This window comes from Pristis pectinata, chromosome 10 (assembly GCF_009764475.1).
Source record: "Pristis pectinata isolate sPriPec2 chromosome 10, sPriPec2.1.pri, whole genome shotgun sequence".
NCBI classification, from domain to species: domain Eukaryota; kingdom Metazoa; phylum Chordata; class Chondrichthyes; order Rhinopristiformes; family Pristidae; genus Pristis; species Pristis pectinata.
Genome location: NC_067414.1, coordinates 24,742,310 through 24,769,893, shown reverse-complemented (window position 1 = coordinate 24,769,893; position 27,584 = coordinate 24,742,310). Strand labels below are relative to the sequence as shown.

General features: G+C 41.0%; 1 protein-coding gene across 2 annotated transcripts in view; it reads right to left on the bottom strand.

Moving 5' to 3' along the window:
* Nucleotides 1-1,577: 1,577 nt before the first annotated feature.
* LOC127574924 (cytochrome b5 reductase 4) overlaps nt 1,578-27,584 on the bottom strand; it is a 99,386-nt gene continuing 73,379 nt past the window's right edge. The window contains exons 15-18 of one of the 2 annotated variants that reach the window (XM_052024440.1): nt 19,514-19,678; nt 19,052-19,108; nt 10,285-10,862; nt 1,578-1,604 (exon numbers count right to left, since the gene is read on the bottom strand). In XM_052024440.1, the coding sequence (XP_051880400.1) occupies nt 10,808-10,862; nt 19,052-19,108; nt 19,514-19,678 (277 nt within the window). In that variant the 3' untranslated portion in view covers nt 1,578-1,604; nt 10,285-10,807. The remainder of the gene's footprint in view (nt 1,605-10,284; nt 10,863-19,051; nt 19,109-19,513; nt 19,679-27,584) is intronic. The other variant, XM_052024441.1, reaches the window with a different exon arrangement.

The window sequence follows — 27,584 nt, the reverse complement described above, 5'->3', positions numbered from 1 at the left end:
TACTGTAGTCAAGAATCATGCTGGGAAATGGCATTGAGGTGGAAGATCAGCCAATCTTTTGTTTATCCATTAGCAGTAAAATTTCTCAGCTGATTGGATTTGTGTTAAATCATTGTTTATCAAAAATGTGACTGACAACAATATAATTGTTTAGATTTTAAGTCTTTACATATATAAAATTCCTGAAATATTCATTCTAAGGTTTAGACAATTTGAGAGAGGTTTTTGAAGCTGGAGTTTCCTTTCCATTTTTGTTGATGGTGTTCCATTGTTGTAAAGAATGCAGCAAATAGTTGATAACTCAATGCTCTTTATTGTTAAGTGACCATTTCTGCTATTATGTGGCTGTCATTACCATGGAGGTATCGATCGTTTGATGCAAATAAAACAACTTGAATTTAAATAATTCCTTAAAGAGGTAAAGCATAAAAAGTCTCATTGGGGAAATCAAATAACACACAGTCACTCGACTATTTCTGCTCAACCACTTTTCACTACATACTAGGGAAACCTGAAGTATTTGAATATTGCAAGACTTTTTTTTCATTTTTGTCATCTTCTTTCTTCTGGGACTGTGTTCCCTAGAGTTTCGAAAAGTGAGAGAAGATCTCACTGAAATATGCAAAATTCTTACAGGGCTTCACAGGCCAGATGACGGGGGGAATTTTTACCCTGGCTGAGGAGTCCAGGGCACAGTGTCAGAATAGTGGGTTGGCCGTTCGGACTGAGACCAATATTCTTTGACCTCTTCCTTTCCCGCCATCCAGAGATCGAAGCAGCCTTTCAAGGTTGAAGCAGCGATTCACTTATATTTCTTCCAATCTAGTGAGCTGCATTCGATGACCATAATGTTCTCAATACTGGAGAAACCAAACATAGATTTGCAGAGCACCCACCTTCAATTCGCAGGGACAACACCAAGCTTCCTGTTCCCTCCACTTTAATTCTACATCCGATTCCCACTCTGACCTATCTGTCTGTGCCCTCCTGGATTGTTAAAACAAGACCCAATGCAAGCTTGACAAACAACATCTTACCTTCCGTCACGGCATGTTGCAGCCTTCTGGACTCTATAACAAATTCCCTATGTTCAGCTGACTTAATTCAGACTTCTAGCATCTGCGGTTTCTTTGATTTACATGAGGAGAAATTTCTTCACTCAGACTGTTATGAACCATTGGAATTCTCTACCGCAGAGGGCTGTGGAGGCTCAATCATTGTGTTCATTCAAAACAGATCAGTATATTTCTGGACATTATGAAAATCAAGGGATATTGTAATAGAGATAGAAAATGGCACTGAGATGAAGGTCAGCCATGGTCTTAATGAAAGACAAAGCAGGTTCGAAGGGCCAGATGACCAACTCCTGCTCTCATTAGGTGTGTTATTATGTTCTTAGTTTTGCTTTTGGATCCCACCTGTGGCTTCTTTTAACTGTCTCTTTTTGTCCTGGACCGATGCAGGGTCTCGACCCAAAACGCCGACATTTCCTTTCCCTCAGTAGATGCTGTTCAACCTGCTGAGTTTCTCCAGCAGTTTGTTTTTTGAACTCCAGCAGTTTGTTTTTTGCAATGATTACTGGCCTTGCCAATGATGTCCACGTCCTGAATACATAAAGAACACAAGTCACTACATCTTTTAATTATATATATTTAGGTCAGACTAAAAAATTAATTCCAGTGATAGAATTTATTCATTATCAATTAGAATAATAACAGGTTTGATGTTGGCACTGCTATTAAGAGTAGTGTTGACTGCAAATACAGATTGCAAAATTGTTGACAAGAGACCCATCATTTTCAGTGTTTGGAATATTGCAGTTCACACACTCCTAGGTGAGTCATCATGAATGAGACAAGTTGCAAAAAGTATAAAGTCTACATGGCTTGTTTATTGCTACATTTATGTGTATAGCTGGATCACTAACATTCACGTCATAAAGATTAACTCATTCATTTTTGATTTGTACCAGAAAAAAAAATGAAATTTTGATGAGGGCCTGAAAATCTCATTGAACTCCTCAGAAGAGCAAATTTTAGTTCCAGAGAATCCGGTACTGAAGTACAGCCATTGAGGGCTTCTCACTTAGTCCAAATGCCCAATACCATTCAAAAGGTTTTTCTATATGTACAGTATATATGGAGACACAAGAGCCTGCAGATGCTGGAATTTGGAGCAAAAACAAACTGCTGAAAGAGTTCAGCAGGTCAAGCAGCATCTGTGGAGGCAAAAGGATGGTCGCCATTTCAGGCTGAGGCCCTGATCAGGACTGAGAATGTAGAGGGGAGATAGCCAGTACAAAGACATGATAGGGATGGGTGGGACGGGGACTGGTAGTTGATAGGTGGAACCAGATGAAAGAGGGGATGGTGGGCAGATGTTGCCAAGTGGGGGAGGGGTGGGGAAATATTGAGAAAGAGGCTGGTGAATGATAGGTGGAAACAGGTAAGGGAGTGATGAAGGGTAGGTGGAACTATGTAGGGGAGGGGTTCGGAAAGGTGAGCCAAGGGAGAAGAAACTCGGGTAGATAGGTATGTGGGTGATGGGCAGCTGGAAGTAGGTGGGGAAGGGTGATGAGCCTATGTAAAGACGGAGGGGGATAGTTGGAAAAGGTGAACACAGGGAGAGAGAGCCTGAGTGGTCTGGTGGGAATGGGGAAGGAACACGGGGAGTGGGTTCCCTGAAACTGGAAAATTTAGTGTTCGTACTGTTGGGCCATAGGCTACCCAAGTGGAATATAAGGTGCTGTTCTTCTAGTTTATGTTTGGCTTTACTGGAACAATGGAGAACAATGACAGACAGGTCAGTGTGGGAACGGGAAGGGGAGTTGAAAGACGTGCAATCAGAAGCTCAAGATGGCCATTGCGGACAGGTGCACTACACAATGGTTTCCCAGTCTACGCTTGGTCTCAGCGGTGTAGAGGAGGCCACATCACAAGCAACGAATGCAATAGATGATGTTGGAGGAGATGCACATGAATCTCTGCCTCGCATGGAAGGGCTGTTTAGGACCCTGGATGGTGGTGAGGGAGGAGGTATAGGGACAAGTGTTGCACAGGGGAAATTTTCAGGGAACTGGGAGGGGTAGGTTGGAAGGGATGAGCAGGCCAGGGAGTCACGGAGAGAGTGGTCCCTGTAGAAAGCAGAAGGGGGGGGGTGTTTGGTGGACAGGGAGCAGGGAAGATGTGGCTTGTGATGGGAACCCGTTGGAGCAAATGGCAAGGAATGACATGCTGGATGCAGAGGCCAGTAGGGTGAAAGGTGAGGACCAAGGGAACTCCATCTCTGTTCTGTCTGGAGGGAGGCGGGCTGAGCAAAAGTCTGAGAAACAGGTGATAAGATATTTATTTATCGGTCACATGTACATCGAAACACACAGTGAAATGCATCTTTTTGTGTTACTGAGAATGTGCTGGGGGCAGCCCGCAACTGTCGCCACTCTTCTGGCACCAACATAGCATTGTTACGGATTAGGTTGCTATTTGGTGAATGTCCCTTTAAGACATAGTACAGTAGTGTGTGTGTGTCTGTGCGGCATCATTACGACAACAGGAGATAACAACATGCTGACATTTTGGTTTAGTCAGAAAAGAGAAAGAGGAAGAGAGAGACCTGCCTGCTGGTTTCTGTATCGATGGATGAAAAACAATAACTGTGTCTGTCACTACAATCCACCTATGGATTTTTGGAATAATCCAGTGGAGTCCACTTTGTCGTTAACCTGTAGAAGGAAACAGGTATTTGTGTGGACGGCCACGTCTCGAATGCCTTTTGGGGTGACAGATACTTCAGAACAAAGCAGTGGAGATCATCAGTGACTGAGGTGTTGTATGGGTTCCATCGTGGAACATTTGGATTTCGTAATTTCTCTATTCTCTCTCTCTACATTTTCTCTTCGGTCAACAGTGGTTTTGCAAAAGCCTTTGCTCATGTTTCATCTTATGGCTTGTTGAACTGAACTTTGAGAACTATTCCTGGACTTGGAGTTTGGGAGTTTGCCACACACACACTTCGAGTTTAGTCTTGGGGGTTAAAGTTTAATATCTAACATTTTTGTTTTTTTTCTTTCTTATTATCATAAGTAGTTATTAATAAAATAGTTTCTAACACTTATACATGACTCGATGTGTTTCTTTTTTGCTGGGACGTAACAGCATGCTCACAACTCCTAACTTGTATGTTTTTTTTGGAATGTGGGAGGAAACCATAGCACCCAGAGGAAACCCACACAGACACACGGGGAGAATGTACAAACTTAGACAGCGGCAGGAATTGAACCCAAGTTGCTGGCGCTGTAATAGCGTTACGCTAACCGCTACCATATGAGAGAGGGGTTCATCAACTATAGAAGAAGGGAAGCCAAGTTTCCTGAAAAAGGAGAACATTTCAGATGTCCTGGAATGGAAGACCTCATCTTGAAAGCAGATGCGATGGAGACAGAGAAAATAGGAGAAAGGGATGGTGCCCATACAAGAGACAATGTGGGAAGAAGTGTAGTTGAGGTAACTGTGGGAGTCCTTTTGTTTATAGTAGATATCAGTAAATAGCTTGTCTCCTGAGATAGAGACAGAGAGATCCAGAAAAGGGAAAGAAGTGTCAGAAATACTCCAAGTCAATTTGAGGGCAGTGTGGAAGCTGGTGGCAAAGGTGATAAAATCGATGAGTTCCACGCGAGTGCAGGAAGCAGCACAAATGTGGTTGCCAATTAGTTGGGGAGGAGTGCCAGAGTAGGTTTGGACAAGAGCTGTTCCATGTAGCCAACAAAAAGATGGGCATAGCCAGGACCTGTGCAAGTGCCCATGGCTACACCTTTCATTTGTAGAAAGTGGGAGGAATAGAAAGAGAATTTGTTGAGGATAAGAACAAGTTCTGCGAGGCAGATGAGAGTGTTGGTGGAGGGGAACTGGTTGGGATTTTGTTCCAGAAAGGAGCCAAGGGCCCTAAGACATTCCTGATGGGTGATAGAGGGTATGGAGGCTGAAGATCTATGGTAACGATGAGGCGGTTGGGACCAGGGAACTGGAAGTTGACAAAATGTTAGAGGGCATGAGAAGTGTACTGGATGTAGTTGGGAAGGGACTCGACAAGAAGACATAGGATAGAGTCAATGTATGAAGATGTAAGTTCAGTGGGGCAAATGCAGGCAGAAACAATGGATCTGCCAGGGCAGTCCTGTCTGTAGCTCGTGGGTAAGAGATAGAAGCAAACAGTGTGGGCCACCATTAGACTGTGGATAGGAGATCTCCTGATGTGATGAGATCTATAACGGTCCAGGATATGGTGGCCTGGTTTGTTAGTGGGATTATTGTCCAGGGGAAGAAAAGAGGTGTCTGAGAGATGTTGTCTAGCCTCTGCAAGGTAGAGGTCAGATTTTTTTTATATATATATTCATTTTCCAGGACCTGGACATCATTGGTCTTGATCAGTACAACTTGCCAGGACATGGGTCTGGGGGAACACACATGTTTGACCAGGCAAGAATATGGATTAACAAAACCGATGAGATTTTTTTAAAAACTATCCAGTAGATTTGTTACTAATGACTAATTTTTTTATCTTGGATCGAGCTTAATTGAAAACTCTCACAGTGTTCAATCCAAAAGATGCTTGGATTTCTTAAAGATCAATTGAAATTAAAATGACACCTCAGCATATGTCTGGGCTCACAGTGGTTGTGTCAGGAGAAAGTGGCAGAAGATGATTCAAGGTGATATAACAAAACTCAAGAAGTCCTAACCAGATAGAATTGAAAGCTTGAAAGAAAATCAAGAAAAGATTAACACTCAGGTTAATCGGGTCTTAGTAACTCTGTGTGGGAGGACATTGTTCATGAAAATTGGACTGTGAGACAATAGAATCTACGACCTGTATCAAATTAGAGGTGAGTCATTGCCTGATAAACCAAAGTAGCTCTGTGTTCTTTCATTTTTTTTTTGTTTACTACCTGTGCAATCTTCACCTGCTGGATGAGTCACTTTTGTTCAGGCTTTCCAGGTTTGCAAAACTATACCCCTAGTCCGTCCGATCTGCAGTACTTAAACCATCAAACAAGGGTAGCTAAATTGGAAACACAAGGGACTGCAGATGCTGGAAATCTGGAGCAACAAACAAAATGCTGGAGGAACTCAGTGGGTCAGGCAGCATCTGTAGAGGGAGATAGGACAGTCAACGTTTCAGCTCGAGACCCTTCATCTGGACTGGACTTTCCCTCCGCAGATGCTACCTGACCCATTGAGATCTTCCAGCATTTTGTTTGTAGCTAAATTGGATATCCATCCAACCCCAAAAAATGGGGTATTGTCATATGAGGTAAGTTGCCCATGGATTTTGAGGTAAGTAGCAAGCAAGTTTGTCTGCCTGGCAATTGACATGACTTGTCATGACACCTGCTGCAGACTTCAACAGCTTGAAAGCCCCAAGCTCTTAAAGAATCACAGGTCAGCAAGTATTCAATTACAAATCTGAAAGCAGTCAATGTTCTATTGAAATGGCTGACAGGGGTGCTGACCTTCACTTGGCTTAATGTGGATTCAGCTGTGCAAGGTTGAGAGAGTATTAGCCAGAATGTAGAGCTTCAGTTTAGTATCACCGGTTATACAATCATCTTTACACTTCATGATTTGGATACTTCTACGAGGCATTAGCTGTGTGCATGCGCTAATATTGTGACCAGCTCCATGCACACCACAAGTGTGTATGTATGCATTCTTTATTGTTTTTAAATGGAAATCTTTAAGGCAGATGTCATGTGTAACTAATCTGAATTTTACATCCACTGAGGTGGAATTCTATCCTCAGATATCGGGTCTTGCAGATGATACTAAAATAGCTGGTGCTGTAGACAGTGTAGAAGGTTATGAAAAATTACAGGGGGATCTTGATCAGCTAGGTATGTGGGCTGAGGATTGGCAAATGGCTTTCAATCCAGATAAATGTGAGGTATTGCATTTTGGGAGATCACCAGGGTAGGGATTATACAGTGAATGGTAGGGTCCTCGGGAGTGTTATAGAAAAGGGGGACCTAGGAGTGCAAGTGCATAGTGTTCTGAAAGCAGCGTCACAGGTAGATAGGGTGATGAAGAAGGCATTTGGCACACCAGCCTTCACAGGACAGGGCATTGAGTATAGGGGTTAGGAAGTTATGCTGCAGTTATATAAGATGTTGCTGAGTCCTCACTTAGAGTATTGTGTACAATTTTGGTCACTGTGTTATAGGAAAGGTGTTATTAAACTAGAAACAGTGCAGAAAAATTTACCAGGATGTTGCCTGGATTTGAAGGGCCTGAGTTACAAGTAAAGGTTGTGTAGACTAGGTCTTTATTTCCTGGAATGTAGGAGATTGAGGGGTGATCTGATGGAGGTATATAAGATCACGAGGGGCATAGAAAGGGTGAAAGCATGTGGTCTTTTTCCCCAGGAAGGAGGTGCTAAAAAACAAGAGGGCATAAGTTTAAGATCAGAGGCGAGAGATTTAAAAGGGACATCAGGGGCAGCTGCTTCATGCAAAGGGTGGTGCATATTTGGAATGAGCTGCTCGGAATAGTGGTTGAGGCAGGCATATTAGAAACGTTCAAAAGCCATCTAGATAAGTACATGGATAGGAGAGGTTCAGAGGGTTATGGCCTAAGCGTGGGCAAATGGGACCAGTTCATTGGGCAATACAGTCAGTGTGGATGAGTTGGGCCGAAGGGCCTGTATCCATGCTGTTAGACTCTGAGGCAGAAGCAGCTGTTGAATGCAGTTTGTTTCTGAAATTCACTTCCATTGTGGACAATATATTTATAGCACTTCCTGTCTAGAGTTACATGCTCAATCACACTGTGACTTAAGGCTGACCTTCAAAGGTTACCTGACCTGGTGATATCCCAATTTCCTATTTATTCTAAAAATGGTAGCACCTCAAACCAGCAAGACTGATCTCTGATTCGAGGAAGAGAGTTCCAAAGACTCTCACTGCTCTGAGAAAAAAGTTGCCTCATCTCTTAAATTTATGACTCCTTCTTTTCAAACAGTCACTCTGGTTCCAGATTCTCTTGCAAGAGGAAACAGCCTTGTAAAATTACTCAGGATTTCATTAGTTTTAATCATCTCCCTTCAGTCATCTAAACTCCAGCCTTTACTCATTAGGCAACCTGCCCATTCCAGACACTAGCCTAGTAAACCTCTTTTGAACTGCTTTCAAACCATTAGCATCCTACTTAAAAAAAACACAATACTATACACAGATTAAATGTGGTCTCACCAATACCCTATATAACTGAAGCATAAATCCCCCACTTCTGCATTCAATGATAACATCCTGTTAGCTTTCTTATTATCTACTGTATCTGCATACTAGCCTTTGTGAATCATGCATCAGGAACTCCGATTCTTCTGCATCCCAGAGCTCTGAAATCTTCCCCCATTTAGATAATACACCTTTTTGTTTTTCCTGCCAAAATAAATAATTTCAAAATTTCCCATGTTATACATTTGTGAGATGTTTGTCCATTCACTTAATCTACCTATATCCCTTTGAAGCCTTCCCTTTACAACTTACTTTCCTACTTAACTTTGTGTCATCAGCAAATATAGAAACCATTCCTTCAGTGTCTTCACCCAAGTTGTTTATATAAATTGTAAAACACTGAGGTCCCAGCACTGTTCCCTGTGGCACATCACTTGCTACATTTTGCCAACCACATAAAGACTCATTTATGCTAGCTCTCTTGTTTCCTGTTTGCCAGCCAATTGTCTTTCCCTGCCAAAATGTTACCTCTTAGGCAATGAGCTTTCATTTCCTGCAATAGCCTTTGATGTGGCAGCTTATCAAATGCCTTTTAAAAATCTATGTTTATTACATCCACCAATTTTCCTTTACCCACAGCATTAGCAAGCTAGAGTTAGAGAATATATAGTATAGCATCCATTAATTTCATTAATATAAGCAAGACCTGGGAATTTGGCTATGGAGCTTAGTTTGCTTCAGATGTTGTTTTTTTCCACTAATGTTAATTTATGGAAAATATCATGAGGCATCAAAACCTTAGATCTTTAATGCACAAAAAGAATTATTGGAGACTGCAGCAATGGCATGAAAAAAAACATTTCAACATTGCATTTGTGGACACTGCTAAAGCAATCCAGATCAATCCCTATAATTGTACAGGGCATTGGTAAGACCATAGCTGGAGTGCTGCATATAATTTTGATCCCCTTATTTAAGGAGGGACATACCTGCATTAAATTCAGTTCACTAATTTGCTTCCTGGGATACAGATTGTCTTCACCATCCTTTTGCCTCCACAAATGCTGCATGAACTGCTGACTTATTCCAACAGTTTATATTTTGCTCCAGGTTCTGACATCTGCAGTTGCTTATTCCTCCATTCAGGTATGCTCTTAAATTTGTTTATGGCTTCTAATCTTAAGATTTTAAAATGCAAAATTATTTTTGTTTCATTTTTATAGCTTTTAAATATTCCTGAACATGAGATATTGGTTACTTTAACAGTTGGTGAAACTGAAGACTCAGCACAATTAACTATTAAAGTCATCAGGGGAGTTTTGTGGGCAGGCTTCTCCATTGTGTCATTTGAGGTCCTGCTGCTGTTCAGTGCCTCATCATGGCAGGTCTTCTGCACCTGACTGGACAGCCTGCATCAGTGAAATCTTGGTGTTTACTTCATTCTCTGCAGTTAATGTCTCACTTGTTTAATATTTTCAGCATTCTGGTTTAATTTTAGATTTCCAGCACAAAGTATTTGTGCTTCTGCTTTGGTGTACTATGAGTATGTTCATACACACAATGATACAAAATAATCGAACCCAAGTGTTGAATTAGTACTTGCAATTATCCCTGTTTATGACCAAACATTGAATGAAAATCTGCCACCCATTATGTTCTTTATATACAGGTTAATTTGTACTTCTGCTTATAATGTCCTTTCTCATTGACCAATGGCTTTCAATCACAATGCTAAACACACAACCCTAATTCTCAAAGTTTTCTCTCCTTTTTACTGAAACTCAACTCCTCTTGAAACTCACTATGTTACCTGTGAAGTCAAGGTCAAGATTAAGAACTTTGTTCTGATTATAAACTGTGTTTTAACTACTTTGTTGTGACCCAAGACAACTAACGCTGTTTCATGCAGTCAACTGTAAATTATATTCGAAGATAGATGCATTTCCTTTAAAGAAAATATTTGATAGAACAGATCATACTATTCAGTTTTGCAGAAGAATATTTTTTAATAACTTGAGCTTTTAAAAAAAATTGTATAAATTTTCAGGTGATAATACCTGAATAGATCAGTTGAGAGTTGCTCTCTATACAGCTAGCAATAGCTGATATCAGTGCAGAGTCCAGCATAACTCAAAGGATCCTTATTATATGCCATTCACAAGATATAACCTACAGCTGGCAGAGTCTTCACCTTCAAGTACAGCAGAAAGATGTCTGAGGTCATAAGAGTATTGCATCAGCATATTACATTTCAGTTCTTTTATATTACCACTCACTTACTGAAAATACCATTAATAAAAACATATCAGCACAGCCAACACAATATAGTCCTTTCAAGAGTTTTGACTTTATATAATCAGATCATCCTCAAGAACATTAACTTGCACATGTAATTCATTTTAAAAAAATTGAATGCATTTAGAATAGTTGTATAAATACATCACACATATTTAAACAAAGTCAGGAGCTATGCATAGCAGTGTTAAAAATATTATATAAACCATTTTCAATAGAATCCAATTGGCAGGTTGTCTTTAGTGAACAGTGAAATGGCTTTCCTGCTGCTTTTTTTTCCAACTGTTATCCACTGAAAGCATGAATCTCTTCATTGCTAATTCCTAATTCTTTGCAGAAGCTGTGGAAGAGGTTAAAAAAACAAATAAGTCAAGCTTTTGATGTTTACAATAACCAAAATATCACAAGATTTTGTGCAATTAAAAATTGTTCTTCATCATTTTCCCAGACAATTAGGGGTTGAAATGTGTCCTAGGTTGTACATTTTATAAATGTAAAATATATGTGCCACCAACAATTCAGGAAGTTAACTATCTGAAGTTTATATTATGAGATGATATTTCAAACCTAATTTTACCAAATCTCATTAGGAATCAAAAAAACAAGAATGGAAATAGGGTGGACAGAGAAACTCACAGGATTGCAGTATCAAGAGGTTTACATTTCTTCAGAAACATAGAATAGGAATTCATAAGATGGTTTTAACTGTCCCTGGCTGTACAGGGCTGACTGTTCATTCTTGTCAGAGAAACAATGAGCTTTTACATGAGTATTAAACTGCCAATACAACAGCTCACAGTTCCAGCCACTTAGATTCATTCCCAATCTCCAGTGCTACCTGTGTTCTCCTTGTGCCTGCGTAGACTTGATAAGCTGAATGGCCTTGTTTTATGCAAAGAATTATTAAATGAAGATGTATCAACAGATTTAAAAAAAAAATCAGCATATCACGACATTCTGACAGTCGCACAAAATGCTCACAGAAGGTTTTAACACAGATTATTAAGCATTTATTGGCTATTATTTAAGACATAGTCATACAACACAGAAACAGACCCTTTGGCCCACCATGTACCCATTCACACTGATTCCATTTAACATCACTTGGTCCAAAACCACTATGCCTTGGCAATTCAAGTGGTCATCTAGATGATACTTAACTGTCTCCACCACTGACTTGGGCAAATTGGATCAAAAGGTCACGATTCATGATATTTGTTTTTAACTGTCAGTAAAACAAGAGGTATATCATACAGAAAATAGTGAATCTTCTGCAAATTAAAGCATCTCCATTAGGATATTGTTTATATATTTTATAAATTCTTCAGTCATTTTAATGTATTAAAAAGATAAATGTGGGCAGCACTAAGCACAGATCAAAGCATCTGAATACAGATATCTTCAGCCCACATGTGCCCTGATCCATGGCCCCAGTACTGCCACAAGGGCTGAGGATCAATCATGGAGCCATCTGTCCACCAGTTCTCCATGATCTCCCTCAACACCCCCAACCCCTCCTCCACCCTGCTTTTCCTCATCACCATGACAACCACAATAGTGATCTAATTGTGCTGTGATTCAGCATTCGAATGATGCAGCAGCTACCTGCTCAATGGCACACGTCAGGTTTTAATACTTCTTGAATTGAGGGCACTTTTTAAAAAGAAGATGTCCAAATTTCACAATTCTTTTGGTATGCTCCTAGTTCAGCATTAGATCTAAAAAGGCACCAAGAAATGGATGAAATACAATTTTCAGGAACATCAGAAGACATAAGTTGAGCTGCAATCAGCTATGTTCCTTTCACAGAAAGGCAGATGCAGGCATGGAAAAGAATTCAATGTATTACAGTGATAAAAACCTAAATTTACAGCTGTTGATAAAAGGTAAGAAACCACAATCTGTCCTGCTCTAATTGAAGCTCCAATCTATACAATTTATTTCTTGCTTTAGAATGGCAGAGCCACACTGCTGGTAGAGCTGCTGTCTCACAGCTCCGGTGATATGCAGCCCAGCCTATCACCAAAACTAGCCTCCCCTCCATTGACTCTGTCTACACCTCCCACTGCCTCGGGAAAACAGCCAACATAATCAAGGACCCCTCCCACCCCGGTCATTTTCTCTTCTCTCCCCTCCCATTGGGCAGAAGATACAAAAGCTCGAGACCTCTTATGTCTTCGGGTACAGAACCTTCTGAAGGGCGAGGGAGAACAACCAGAGGTTGTAGTTCACTTTGGTACTAATGACATGGGTAGGAAGAGGGATGAGGTCCTGCAAAGTGACCTCATCCCTGTGCCACCTAAATTTATCTTTGTTATCCTTTGAATTCCCTTCTCTGACTGTCTTTCTGTGACAGGAACACAGCCAAATATAGTGAGGGTAGAAGGAGGAGGAAAGGATAGATGAATGCATGGCTAAAGAGGGTTTTAGGTACTTGGATGACTGACGATGCTTCTGTGGTAAGGGGACCTGTACATGGAGCGGCTGCACCTAAACTGGAGGGGGATCAATATCGTTGCAGGGAGATTTGCTGAGGCTATTTCGAAGGGTTTAAACTAATTTTGCAAGGGGGGTGGGAAGCATAGTAGGAGTGCAGCAAGTGGGGAGAAAAATGAGCAGGATAAATCAAGGAAGTCAAATGGACAGAGCAGACAGAGGCAAGTTAGGGAGCATGGGAGGGCTGGCAGGCTCAACTGCATTTACTTTAACGCAAAGACCCTCAGTTAAATCAGATGAGCTTAGAGCATGGATTGGCACATGGAATTACATTATCATTGCAATTGGTTGCGGGAAGGGCACGACTGGCAGCTTAACGTTCCAGGATACAGAAATTTCAGATGTGACAGAGGAACTGCATCACTGATGAGGGAGAACATAACTACAGTATTTAAGAAAGGGAATTCTGGAGGGATCGTCCAATGAGGCCATTTGGGTAGAATTTTGAAATGAGAGAGGAACGATCAGTTTCCTGGGGTCATACAAGGCCTCCAAATAGTGAGCAGGAATAACAGGAACAGACGTGCAAGAAAGGCACAAGAGCAATAGGGTTGTAGTAGTGGGGGAATAGGATTTATGTACATTTGGAAGGGAAGGGGCTGATCAGAGATAATCAGCATGGCTTTGTGCGGCAGAAATTGTGCCTCATTAATCTGATCGAGTTAACCAAGGTAATTAAGAGGATTGAAGAAGGAAGGGTGGTAGACGTCATCTATTCGGACTTTAGTAAGGCATTTGATAAGGTCTGCATGATAGGCTGGTCCAAAAAAGGTTAAGATTTAAGGGTTATGGATTGTCAGAATCTTTTTCCCATTGTAGGGATATCAAAAACAAGAGGGTATAGGTTTAAGGTGAGAGGAAGGATCTTAAAGGGGATTTGAAGGGAATTTCTTCTGTTTTTAATAAAGGAGTGGTTGATACGTGGAACTCACTGCCAGAGGAGGAGGTAGAGTCAGAAACAATCACTACATTCAAGAGGCATTTAGATAGGCACTTAATTAGACCTAATGCTGGCAGATGGGATTTGGATAGATCAGGAAGAAGGTTGGCATGCAGGTGGTGGGCCAAAGGGCCCGTTTCTGTTCTGCACAACTCTATAATTTGTAAAAGACAGCCTCTTGTTTTCATAGGCAGTCTCACGGATGAGGACAACTTGCTTCCACTGGACTCCACAGAGGCTGATGAGGCCAATGTGGGATTTTCAGACTCTCGTAGATAGAGCAGGAGATGCTCAATGGAGTTGGTGGGTAGGCAGTTTGGGGAAGTGCAGTGCACCTACTGCAGCTTGAGCTGGGCTCTCTAACAAAGAGGCTCCAAGTTTTCCTGTGCTATTCCAAATGTCCCTTCGTCAAAGTCATGCAACAGGTATTCCCAGGAATCAGTGAGGCTATCACACTTTATCAGAGGTAGCTTTGAGAACATCCTTGAATTATTTCCTCTGCCCACCTGTCAGTCTCTTGCTATGATGGAGCTCAGAGTTCCTCTTTGTGAGTCTGGTGTCAGGCATACAAATGACATTGCCCATCCTTCAGAACTGGCTGAGTATGACTGGAGCATCAATGCTGTTTTGGAGGATTTTGCAGAGATAATGTTGGTGGTAACTCTCCAGTGCTTTGATAGCCAATGTCCCAAAAGCATAGAAGAAGGTAGAGCTTTGTATTGGGTTCAAGGACTAAACCTTTAAACACACTTCTCATAAGGCCAAAGGCTGTTCTGGCTGATTTAAAGCAATGGCAAATGTCATCATTAAGATTGTCTTTATTGGGGGGGTAGTTCCTGCACAATGGGAGATGGTTCATGGTCAGAGAGCCATCAGGTCTACCTGGAGTAGTGGTTCCAGTTCTCTTTTATCTGTTTCTCTTTCCACTAATGCTGAGTGTTTCAGGCATTTTCTGTTTTTACTTCATGCACACACACTCTTGTACAATACTAGTCATGCAAAAGTTGAGGAAATGAGATCAACCTATGTAATTTCCTATACAAGATCATAAAGATTCAAATACTAATCATCTGACTTTATAAAATTATTACCAAACCTTTAATCAACTTTCAGTAAATGTTTATACTTGGCATTTGACTATATCTGCAAGCTCTCTTTTCTGTTTTCTACAGAATGAAAGATGTATGATTTGCAAGTCTCTCATATCTGATTAGCGTCTGTTCAACATATCACATTGCACCCAAACTCAGAATGAATACTAAATACCGATGGCAGACTTGAAGACCAACAATGCAGGAAATAGAGGAGATTTGAAGGAAAGCAAGGCAAAAAGACACAATAATTGTGATATATTATAAAGCAAATTAAGAAATTAAGATAAAATAACAGATTTGTGCAAGAAAATATCACAGTAAAACAATAAATGAAATGGTGACAATATTTGGTCAAATGTTTGTGCAGTGTTTTGAATGGTAAGTCATGTACAGCAACTAAAAGCACCACCAATATTAGTTATATTTTTTCTTATGGTTACATTAAGCCAAGGAGGGTTGAAAGACTGAGAGCCGACATCAGTCATTAAGCACCGGAGTGAGAGGAAAGAGGATAGAGTCAGGAATATTTTGAATGAGTTGTGAAGTTAAGCAAAAAAAAAAAATCGAGAGCCTGACCAGATTTGGCCTTTTTTGGCAAGGCCAGCATTAAATGTCCACACCCAAGTGTCCTTGAAGGTGGTGACGAAGCATTTTCTTGAACCACTTCAGTCTTTCTGGTAAAGGTACTCCCCTAATGTTATTGGGTAAGGATTTCCAGGTGTTAGACCCAGCAGCGATGGAAGACCAGTGATACGTTTCCAAATTAGAATGGTAGACAACTTGCAGAGGAACATGCAGGTAATGATGTTCCAATGTACCTGCTGCCCTTGTCCTTCTTGGTGGCAGAGGGTGCAGGTTTTAGCAGGTACTGCTAGAGCAGTATAGGAGAGAACTGCAGTGCTTTTTGTAGCTGGTACATGCTGCAGCTATTGTGTGCTGATGATGGAGGGAATTGATGTTTTGGATAATGGGCGGAGCGTCAATCAGCTTGGCTGTTTTGTCCTGGATGGTGTCAAGCTTCTTGAGAGCTGTTGTCACTGCATTCACAAAGGCAAGTGGAGATTACTCCTGATTAGTTGATGATTGAAAGCCTTTAGTTATCAGAAGGAAGCAACTTGCTGTATTTACGCTGCTGGTCCAGTTGAGTTTCTAGTCTATGTTGAAATCCCCAGGAGATTGATGGTAGGGGATTTGGTGATGGTAACGCCATTGAAGATCAAGGTTAGGTGGTTAGATTCTTTCTTGCTGGTGATGGTCATTGCCTGGCACTCTTGTGGCACAAATGTTACTTGCTGCTTATCAGCCTCTGCCTAAATGTTTTCCAGATCTTACTGCATGCAGGTATGGGTTACTTCATTGGCCGAGGAGTTAAAAATGGAATCGAATATTGTGCAGTTATCAGGGAACATCCTCACTTATGAACCCATGATGGGAGGAAGGTCATTGGTGATGTAGTTGAAGATGGTTGGGCCTGAGGATGACTGCCCTGAGTAACTCCTGAGGCAATGCCTTGGGCTTGGGATGATTGACCTCCAACAATCATAACCTCTAAAAGATTCTTTGTGAGAAGTACAAGTCCAACCAAGATAATGAGGAGGTCTGGAGCCGAGTGGTCTTGCCAAAAGCCACACTGGGCATTATTGGGCAGGTTATTCATGAACAAGTGCCTCTTGATAGCTTTTATACTTGAGAGCTTTCATTACTTTACTGACGATTTAAGAGTAGACAGATAGGGTGACAATTATCACTATTAGACTTCATTTTGTGAATAGGATACACCTTGGCACCTTAACTGTTGCATCACCACTGCCACCATCAAATGCTCCAACATCATCCTCCTCAGTTTCACCATTAACCAGGAACTTGTCTGATCGACACACACAAATACCCTGACTATGGTGGTTAGATATTCTTCAGTGAATGACTTGCTACCTGACTCCCCAAAGCCTAACCACCAGCAACAAGTCATTAGCTAGGAGTGTGGCAGAACAATTTCTCATTGCTTCAACAAGCTTGAAAGTCATTGAAGCTGCACTTATGCAAGGTAAGCACTTGCTTGGCAGCACTTCCACACATAAGCATCTGATTGTCTATTCCCTGTACCAACAGCAGACAATGATTACAGCAAAAATCATCTAGAAAAAGCCATATCAATTGCTCACCTAAGGTACTCTAATAGCACCTCCAACACCTACCAATGTACCGTCAAGGACAATAAGGGATCACTGATGCCCAGTTTGGATTTCACCAGGACCACTTGACTCCAGACCTCATCATAGGCGTAGTACAAATGTGGGCAAAAGAACCAAATTCGAGAGATGATGTGGAAGTAACAGTAGACAGAGAGTAGCATGAAATCACTCAAGGTAAAATAAATTCAATGGACATAATAGGGAATATAGTAATGATTGGAGTCATACCTCATTTAAAGGAAAACGTTGTGATAGTTGGAAGTCAATCATTTCAGCCTGGAATATCATTGGAGGATTTCCTTAGGGCAGTGTCAATGGCCCAGTCATTTTAAGCTGCTTCATCCACAGCCCCCATAAGGTCAGAAGTGGATGTGTTCTCTGGTGAACTCTGGCGACACCTGTGTTATGGCCATTTGGGTTATGGAAATTCACTCTTACAGAATTCACAAATCACTATCCAAAAATCTGAGATATGGAATAAATTTTGTTCTTATGTAATTTATGAGGGGAAAAAATTAAGAAAATAAACAAAACGTGAAAGAAACAACAAATTTTGTCTATTTTTATTTTTTCCCAACTCACATTTCTTGATGCATACAGATAATGTGGCATTTCTTTCTTTAAACTTGCTGTCCAGCAGTTTTTTTCCACCAAGAGTTTTCTATATTATTTACATTCAAGCTGTCTGAAACAGTGCCAGCAGGTTTAAGTGCAAATTGTAAACCTAAATGACCACCACGTTATTTGTTGCGAGTTACATCATTAAACCATCTTAAATATATTTGATATGTGTTTAAAAGTGTACGTCTCCATTCAAACTGAAGGCTGGAAGGTGGATAAGCATCTGCAATCACTTGTGTCTTCATATGCAGCTGCTGGCCACTCAAGAGATTGCCTTGTCAGTTTCTAAAACAAATCTTATAAGCGATTCCCCCTACCATGAACCAGCAGCTGCAGTACTCATCCTTACAGCTGAGAGTAAAACATCCCATAGAAACACATCTCCAATTATAACATGGTTCAATGGGAAATAGGGTTTTGCATTGTGGAAAATCACAATAAAGATTGTTTTCTAGGAATGCAACTCCTCTGGGGGTCACCTGTAATCAATGATCAGCTCTGTTCACAACTCCTCAGCAAATGAAGCAGTTCACAAATGTACAGAGCAAGGCTTAGGCAACATGTAGAGCTGTTAAGCAGAAAGTAACATTCACACCACAAAAGTGTAATATGATGGCCATCTCTAAAGATGGAGAGTCTAAGAGCCTACCACTTGCAGTCAATAGCCTTACCATCATCAAAACCCCCACCATCAACATCTTGAGAGGATTACCATCAACCAGATTTTTAACTGGCTTGGTCACACAAACACAGTGGGTGGATAACCGGTGATGGTTGACTCATCTCATGAAACGTCAAAGCCTTTACCACCATCTGCAAGGTACATGTCAGGAGTGTGATGGAATATCCTTCAGTTACCTGGAGAATAACTTGCTCCAACAATGAAGTTGTTCAACACTACCTAGCACAAGGCAGCTCATTTGATTTGCATCTTATTCACCGCAATAAACATTCGTTCACTCCATCACTAGCACACACCATCTTGAGGAAGTAGATTGCTGGTTGTTCATTGTCGCCAAGTCTAGATCCTGGAATTCTGCCCCAAACAGCACTGCGGAAGTGCCATCACCATGACAACTGCAACATTTTAAGAAGTTCGGCCACCACCACCTTGTCACAGGCAATAAATGATAGGTAATAAACTCTTGCTTTGTGAGAAATGCCCAATAAATGTAAACCATATTACCTGATTTGAAGTAAATGCAGATTGTTGACATTTGATTTGAAGAACTGCAGCAATTTCCTGTAATTAATTATTGTTATATATCAAAATATATATTTTTTAAAAACACTTTGGGACATCAACAAGAGTTGATACCAAGTCAGCTAGATTTAGGATAGACTAAAAAAATCTTGGTCAGTGGTGTGCATTTAAGGAGCATCTTACACAAGGAAAGAGAGGTAGAGGGATAAACAGGTTTATGGAGAATTATCAGTGCTTTACATTTGGTAGCTGAAGGCAGGCTGAAAAGGTAGAGTGATGGATGGATCTTGTTTCACGGTGGCCAATGTGATTCCTTTAAGTGTTTTTTCACTTTATATTTGTACATCACCCCTTTTCAAATTCAGGGATGATCATGAGCCAGAGTTCAGTAAATGCAGATGGCCAAGGGTTATTAAGCCAAAAGTCGAATACTGGAATACATACCCAACAACTTGCTCAGTGAAGGAGTTTGGACCACAAACGCACACAAGACTTTTCCCCTCTTCAGTGCGCCTAGACAAAAGTTCTGAACAGAGAGACCTTTCAATCCTTCCCCGTTTTCCTGTCCATTCCAAGTGAGGCTCTGACAGAATATATTCAACCTCAAATCTAAACAGACAAAGATATTAAATTTTTTTCTTAATATTTTGCAGGTAGTATAGAAATTATATCAACTTTTCACTTTAGAATTGCAGAGTGAGAAGTCATAATTGTTAGCAATTTTTCTGAACTTCACAATGGTAGTAGTTTTGGTGGTCTGTTAACCAACGTGACAACATGTATCTTTGGTGCAAATTGCACTACTCACCAGGCACTTAACACACATGCAATGCCTCCCCACCAGTAGCACGCTGAAAATCATCATGACATTAATCAGCTTACAATGCCAGTTTGGAGCTGAACATTCTAGTTTCATGCTGCTGAAAGAATGTTCAGATATAAACATTTACAACTGAACATGTCTTCAGCAGCGTGAGGGACTCCAACCTGCAAGTGGTGATAATTAAAAGAATATCTACTTGCAGGTTGATTGCTGGTGGGTTTTATTTTCTGTCTGTTCTATGATTTCATCATTATGATTTCCATAATTGTTTCAAATTGCAAAACTCTACAAGGAAAGGTATGGCAAGTGCTGAAGAACTTATTGGTGACCTCAAGGCTTCTAGACAAACTAATTGCTCTCAGAAATGGGCAACATAGCATAGCAGAGTTGGCAGAATGAAGAGTACTGTATCAATTTGTAGGGGAGGGAGGAAAGAAAGTAATTTACCTCTTTAAACCTTTGCAAGCAACAACATATAAGATGTCTGCACTCCACATGGAAACCTAGCTACTGCAATGAATCGTGGGAAGGTGATCAGTCTTAAAGGCAGCTTCTCAATGGCCGGCACAGACACAGAATCAGTAGGAATGACTGCCATGGAGATGAGGGAAAATGTGGGGGGAAGGGGACATGTCTCTTTGGTGTCTCTGGTCATAAGCCCACACCCTCACCCCATGACTACAGTGATCTGAGTACTTTGTCAAATGGCCTCACGCCATTGCAAGTCACTGGCTCAATACTGGGGCAGAGATCCCAGTATGTTTCACTGCTAGGCATTGTGGAGAATGACTGCAATAAGTAATTGCTCACCCAATTGCTCAGTAAGAAATGTGCTGAGCAATAAAAACTTGAGGCTGGCTCATGCAAAGGACCTTACATTGATTACACAGATGGCACAGTTTAATTCATGTCTCTTTTGCTGATTAGTTATGGGGTTTGCTCCTCGTTTTTTTGACATTAGTGCAGGTTAAGGGTCACTCTTAAAATCCAGTTTCTGTTGGCAAATGTCGAAATTGGCACTGCACTCTTGGTGTCATCCTTTAGTTACATATTTAACACAAGGCAAATATGCACAAATGGGCCAAATGGGTCCAACAAAGGGTCTCTAACATGAAATGTTGACCGTTTCTCTTCCTACAGATGCTGCCTGACCTGCTGGGTATTTCCAATATTTTTCAATTTCTGTTTTAGATTTCCAGCATCTGCAGGTTTTGTTTTCCAAATGGGTCCAATTTGTCAGCATTCACTTTTTAATGAGCCTGACAGTATTCTTTGAATTCTTCCCTTTGTGTATGCAGGAGTAACCTTTTCACAGAACCATAGAACAACACAGCACAATACAGGCCCTTCGGCTCACCATGTTGTGCCGACCTTTAAACCATGCCTAAGACTAACTAACCCCTTCCTCCCACATATCCCCCTATTTTAAATTCCTCCATATGTTTATCTAACAATCTCTTGAACTTGACCAACGTATCAGCCTCCACCACCACCCCAGGCAGCGCAGCATTATTTCATTGTTTACCCTATAAACTTTCATAAACTTAAACACTTGTCCATAATATTACATCTCTTTCCCCATTTCACCTCTTTACAGTGTAGCTTCATTGTGATATTGTTTGCTGTGCTGCACTTTAACATAGTACTTTCTTTTGAGGGAGACACACCTGTGAAAACCCAGTGATGGGGAGATAGTTACAAATGCCATAGATTTAGCTATCATATGTTAAATCTAAGGCAAATCCTTGGCAATGGTATATGATATGATATATATCATTGGTATTGTTAATATATACAATATTTTCATGTACAGTGAAGCTGCAATATACTGGGATGAACATTGCAGTAAAGTCATAAGTGGTGTAGCCAAAGTCCATTGCCAAATATTTGCTATCAATTTCAATTTTGACCATTTAAAACCTCACTCTCTTAATTATAACATTTTATAACTTTATATTAGACAACTATTTTATAAATATTATAACAAGTTCTTTCAACATTATAGGAAGTGCATATTCAACTCAAGGTTTTATCATAATTATCTTAAATCTGTTGATGGAAATACAAGTTGTGAGAGAATTCATATTGGTAAATACATTTGATTCTTAGTGGGATACTAATCAGTACATATTTTGCTTTGGAAATAAATGTAAATTTCAAAAGGTTGAGGTGTCTATTAGAGTTCATATAGCTGTGAATTTAAATAAAAGCTGAGAAATTAATTATTTAATAATTACCTCTCACTGATTTTGGATTGAATTTTAACTACCCTACAGAGAAGGTGCAGCTGGTGTTACCTTAACTGGCTGAAGGTCACAAATGTTTTCAGATACTTCTCAATGGCCGGCACAGACACAGAATCAGTAGGGAAGACTGCCATGGAGATGAGTGTGAGAGAGTGTGTGTGTGTGTGTGTGTGTGTGTCCACGCGCAAACATGTCTCTTCGGTATCTCTGGCCACAAGCCCACACCCCCACCTCATGACTACAGTGATAGAGTATCTTGTCAAATGACCTCATGCCATTGCAAGTCAATTTGTCCATCAGTATCTGAAAACATGTGACGTCATTAATTTGTAGGGTAGTTAAAATTCAATCCAAGATCAGTAAGAAGTCATTGTTAAATAATTAATTTCTCAGCTTGTATTTAAATTCACAGCTATATGAACTCTAAAAGACACCTCAACCTTTTGAAATTTACATTCATTTCCTCAGCAAAATATATACTGATTAGTATCCCACTGAGGAATCAGTTGTATTTACCAATATGAATTCTGAAGTAAATGTGTTTTTGGATGGATATTAATTTAACATTAGCAACCGACAATCTTAGAAACAAGAGGCCAGCGATTTGATAATAGTCACATGACCAACACACTACAACAGAGAAAGACATCAAAAGCTGTTATTTTGCCACTACCATACCATATCATTGAAACAGAATGGTTCAGATTATGCCTGTTACATATTGAAGGTCCTTGCAACTTGGACGACTGGTAAGTAGTGAAAGTACTTTTGCTGTTAACTGCCAACAGCAATACAAACTAAATTCCAATTAGAAGGACATTTTCCAGCCATCTAGGATGTCCACAAGCCCAGTAAAAAGCCATACATGGATGCAAACTAAGCTACTTGACTGACTGTTTAAATTAGTTACAAGTAAATGCTATTTTTGGTTCTTTATTTTGCATGGCAAAATAGTTATTTAATGAATTATAGATAGGTTGTTCATCACCAACAAAATTATAGGATAGAGCTCCATTAATTTTCACTGGCTTAACACAGAAATATCAAAATTCCAAAATATTATGGGGAAATTGCAAATCACCATAATTCCCTGGGACTTTAGATCATTGGCACAGATTCAATGGCCTTTTGAAACAAAAACAGAAAATGTTGGAAATATTCAGCAGGTCAGGCCACATCTGGGGGCAGAGAAACAGAGTTAACATTTCAGGTCAGAGACCCTCTGTCAAATGCATTTTTCTGAGTCAGTACCACTCCATAATTCTATAAACCAGGCCCTTTGGTGTGGATGACAATGGTTCTACTCCAAGAAATTCTAAGCCCTTGCCCATTAGAGTCCACTGCATGGCATTCCAGTTACACCCTGTCAAGCCCAGACACAGATAAGGAGAAGTTTTTACCTCTTCAATGTGGCGAATCACCAGCATTGCAGGACTTATTCAGCACTGGGGAGGAATGTTAAGTACATCGTCTCTCATGGAAACCTTAGGGGATTTGGATTAAAGTGGGGGTAGAAAATGATACAATTTTAAATCCAAAGAGCCCAGCAGTTAGTGATGGACAGTTTTTGAGGTTAGTCATGAAGGCCAGTTTAAATGATCTTGCTGCTGCTGCACAGCAGTTTGTTCCCAGAGGGTAGAAAAAAAATCTAATTTTGTCTAAATGCTCTTCCTTTTGCAGAAGTGTAAAATGCTCAGATATGACAATATTTTTTGCTGCCATCCTCTTCCTGACTTTTGTGAAGTATTTAGCCTATTATGACAGCACCAGGAGATTTTCACAAAGGCCATCTTAATTAATCAGCTGTTTTAAGATATTAACAGGGTCAGATGACTTGCACTTTATCATATGGATAGAGGTTAGTGATTAAACAGCAAGGCAGTATCTATAACTTTCTTGAGAACTAAAGAGTAGCAAATGCTAATATCCCTGCTCAATACAGAAAAGGGCACAGGTTTGATAATTTTAGATCTGTTATCTCTGTAACAATAGTATGGAAATTGCTGGAGGTCAATAACAAAATCTCACTACTGATCCTTTTGAAAGCATTGAATTATTAGCAATACTCAGTGTCCTGATATCAGCCTGCAACCATTCAATGGTGTGAAACTCAGTTCAAAAAATCTAGTTAATTGCAGGTGGGCACCAGTAAAAAAAAACAAAGTTACCATGAGAGTTTCCAGAATGTTATAAGAAGCCATATGGGACTGTCACATCCACTGAATCTAACCTACATGTGATTTTGATTCAACACTATGCAGCTGGTTATTAATAACCATAGTGCAATCAAAATGGTCGAGAGGGTCGAGAGCTTCAAGTTCCTGGGAGTGAATATCACCAACAGCCTATCCTGGTCAAATTACGTAGATGCCATGGCCAAGAAAGCTCACCAGCGCCTCTACTTCCTCAGGAGGCTAAAGAAATGCAGTATGTCCCCTTTGACACTCACCAACTTTTATTGATGCACCTAGAAAGCATCTTATCCAGATGCATCATGGCTTGGTAAGGCAACTGCTCTGCCCAGGACCGCAAGAAACTGCAGAGTTGTGGACACAACCCAGCACATCACAGACACCAGCTTCCCCTCCTTGGACTCTGTCTTTACCTCTCGCAGCCTTGGTGAAGCAGCCAGCATAATCAAAGACCCCACCCACCCAGGTCATTCTCTCTTCTCTCCTCTTCCATCAGGTAGAAGATACAGGAACCTGAGGGCACATACCACAGCTTCTATCCCACCTGTGATAAAACTATTGAACAGTTCCCTTATACGATGAGATGGACTCTGACCTCACAATCTACCTTGTTGTGACCTTGCACCTTATTGCGACCTTGCACCTTATTGCACTGCACTTTCTCTGTAGCCGTGACACTTTACTCTGTACTGTTATTGTTTTTACCTGTACTACATCAATGCACTCTGTACTAACCCAATGTAACTGCACTGTGTAATGAATTGACCTGTACGATCAGTATGCAAGTCAAGTTTTTCACTGTACCTCGGTACAAGTGACAATAATAAACCAATACTAATAAAGCCATTATGTTACAGAAGGAAGCCATTTAGCCCATTGACACCATGCCAACTCTCTATAGAGCAATTCTGTCAGAGGGTGATGGTAGATGAAGCGTATTCTGCCTGGAGGTCGGTGACCAGTGGTGTTCTGCAGGGATCTGTTCTGGGACCCCTGCTCTTTGTGACTTTTATAAATGACTTGGATGAGGATGTGGAAGGGTGGGTTAGTAAGTTTGCCGATGATACAAAGTTTGGTGGTGTTCTGGATAGTGTAGAAGGTTGCTGTAGATTACAACAGGATATTGATAGAATGCAGAGCTGGGCTGAGAAGTGGCAGATGGAGTTGAACCCAGATAAGTGTGAAGTGATATGCTTTGGGAGATCGAATTCGAAGGCAGAATACAAGGTTAATGGCAGGACTCTTAGAAGTGTGGAGGAACAGAGGGATCTTGGGGTCCACGTCCATTGATCCCTCAAGGTTGCCATGCAGGTCGATAGGGTTGTTAAGGTGTATGGAGTGTTGGCCTTCATTAGTTGGGGTTTTGAGTTCAAGAGCCGTAAGGTGATGTTGTAGCTCTTTAGAACTCTGGTCAGACTACACTTGGAGTATTGTGTTCAGTTCCGGTCGCCTCATTATAGAAAAAGATGCGGGAGCTTTAGAGAGGGTGCAGAGGAGATTTAGCGGGATGTTGCCTGGATTGGAGAGCATGTCTTATGAGGATAGGTTGAGCGAGCTAGGGCTTTTCTCTTTGGAGAGATGTGAAAATCAATATGTATACACTCAAATGGGCCCACAGGCATTCTTGTCCTACCCAGAGGGCACTTAACTGCTTTACCAGAATTATTTTTCTGACAGATAATACATTCCTGTACTTTTCTTTGTGTCTCTTTTCTCAGATTAGGGTGGCACCACGTTTGTAGTGCCACTCCTACCATTCCCTCCTTACCCAAATTTGTCATTGCATGTATATAGTTAAGTAACATACTGTAGGTAAAAATGCATCTGGTACACAAACCTGTCCAGCAGTGGGGGTCCATAGCCATGTGTCAGGATCTCTGGTGCACCCCTGCTGTTTCTGTAATTTAATTTGATTTGCAAGGGAGTCCCCCTGAAGTTTCGCTACATTCCCCATGTCAGGCAGGGCCGTTCTATTCAGGAGTTGTCTGTCCCCGCCTGAATAGACAGTGTTTCTTCATTACCTAGTCTCTTGGTTAATGCTGCTAACAATTGTTGATATTTAGCCTTAGATGGCTGTTGTCTACTTTATTACAGCACGGATTGATTTTCACAGAGAAGGAGGCTGAGAGGTGACTTGATAGAGGTGTACAAGATGATAAGATGCATAGATCGAGTGGACAGTCAGAGAATTTTTCCCAGGGTAACAATGGCTAATATGAGGGGACATAATTTTAAGGTGATTGGAGGAAGGTCTAAGGGGGATGTCAGGGGTAAGTTTTTTTTTACACAGAGAGTGGTGGGTGCGTGGAACGCACTGCCGGCAGAGGTTGTGGGGGCGGATACATTAAGGACATTTAAGAAATTCTTAGATAGACACATGAATGATAGAAAAGTAGGGGGAGGGAAGGGTTAGATACATCTTAGAGCAGGATAAAATGTCGGCACAACATTGCGGGCCGAAGGGCCTGTACTGTGCTGTAGTGTTCTATGTTCTTGTTCTGTCAGCTCTATTTCCCATTTTACCCTCATAGCCCTGTAAGCCTATTTCCTTTAAGTGCTTATTCAATGCCCTTCTGTGATCACCTGTGCTTTAATCATCCTCACAGCAGTAAGTTTCAGCTGTCCTTGTGCTCTCTTTAGACCTGTGCCATTAAACCTCAAGTCTCTTCCAATGCATCACCTCACAAATCTGCATTAATTTCCACTTGCCACTTTCTACCCATTCTGAGAGGCTGTCTACATCCAATTGCAATTGACTGGCACCATCCACATTGGCTTGTCACATCCCAACACTGCCCAGCTCTACTCTACGTCATCCATCTGTAACATGGACTCAGTTTTTCCTCTCTTAAACAGCACTGCCTGACTTGCTGGGCCTTTTCTACAGCTCTGCATTCCAAGGCTTTTATGTTCCCTTGCTTGTGTTTGCACCCTCTATCAGCCATCATTAACCAAATGACTTGATCTAGGCAGGCACTGTAGTGTAGTGGTTAGCGTAATGCTATTACAGCGCCAGCGACCCGGGTTCAATTCCCGCCGCCGTCTGTAAGGAGTTTGTACGTTCTCCCCGTGTCTGCGTGGGTTTCCTCCAGGTGCTCCGGTTTCCTCCCACATTCCAAAGACGTATGGGTTAGGAAGTTGTGGGCATGCTATGTTGGCGCTGGAAGCGTGGCGACACTCGCCGGCTGTCCTCAGAACACTCTACGCAAAAAGATGTATTTCACTGTGTGTTTTGATCTATATGTGACTGATAA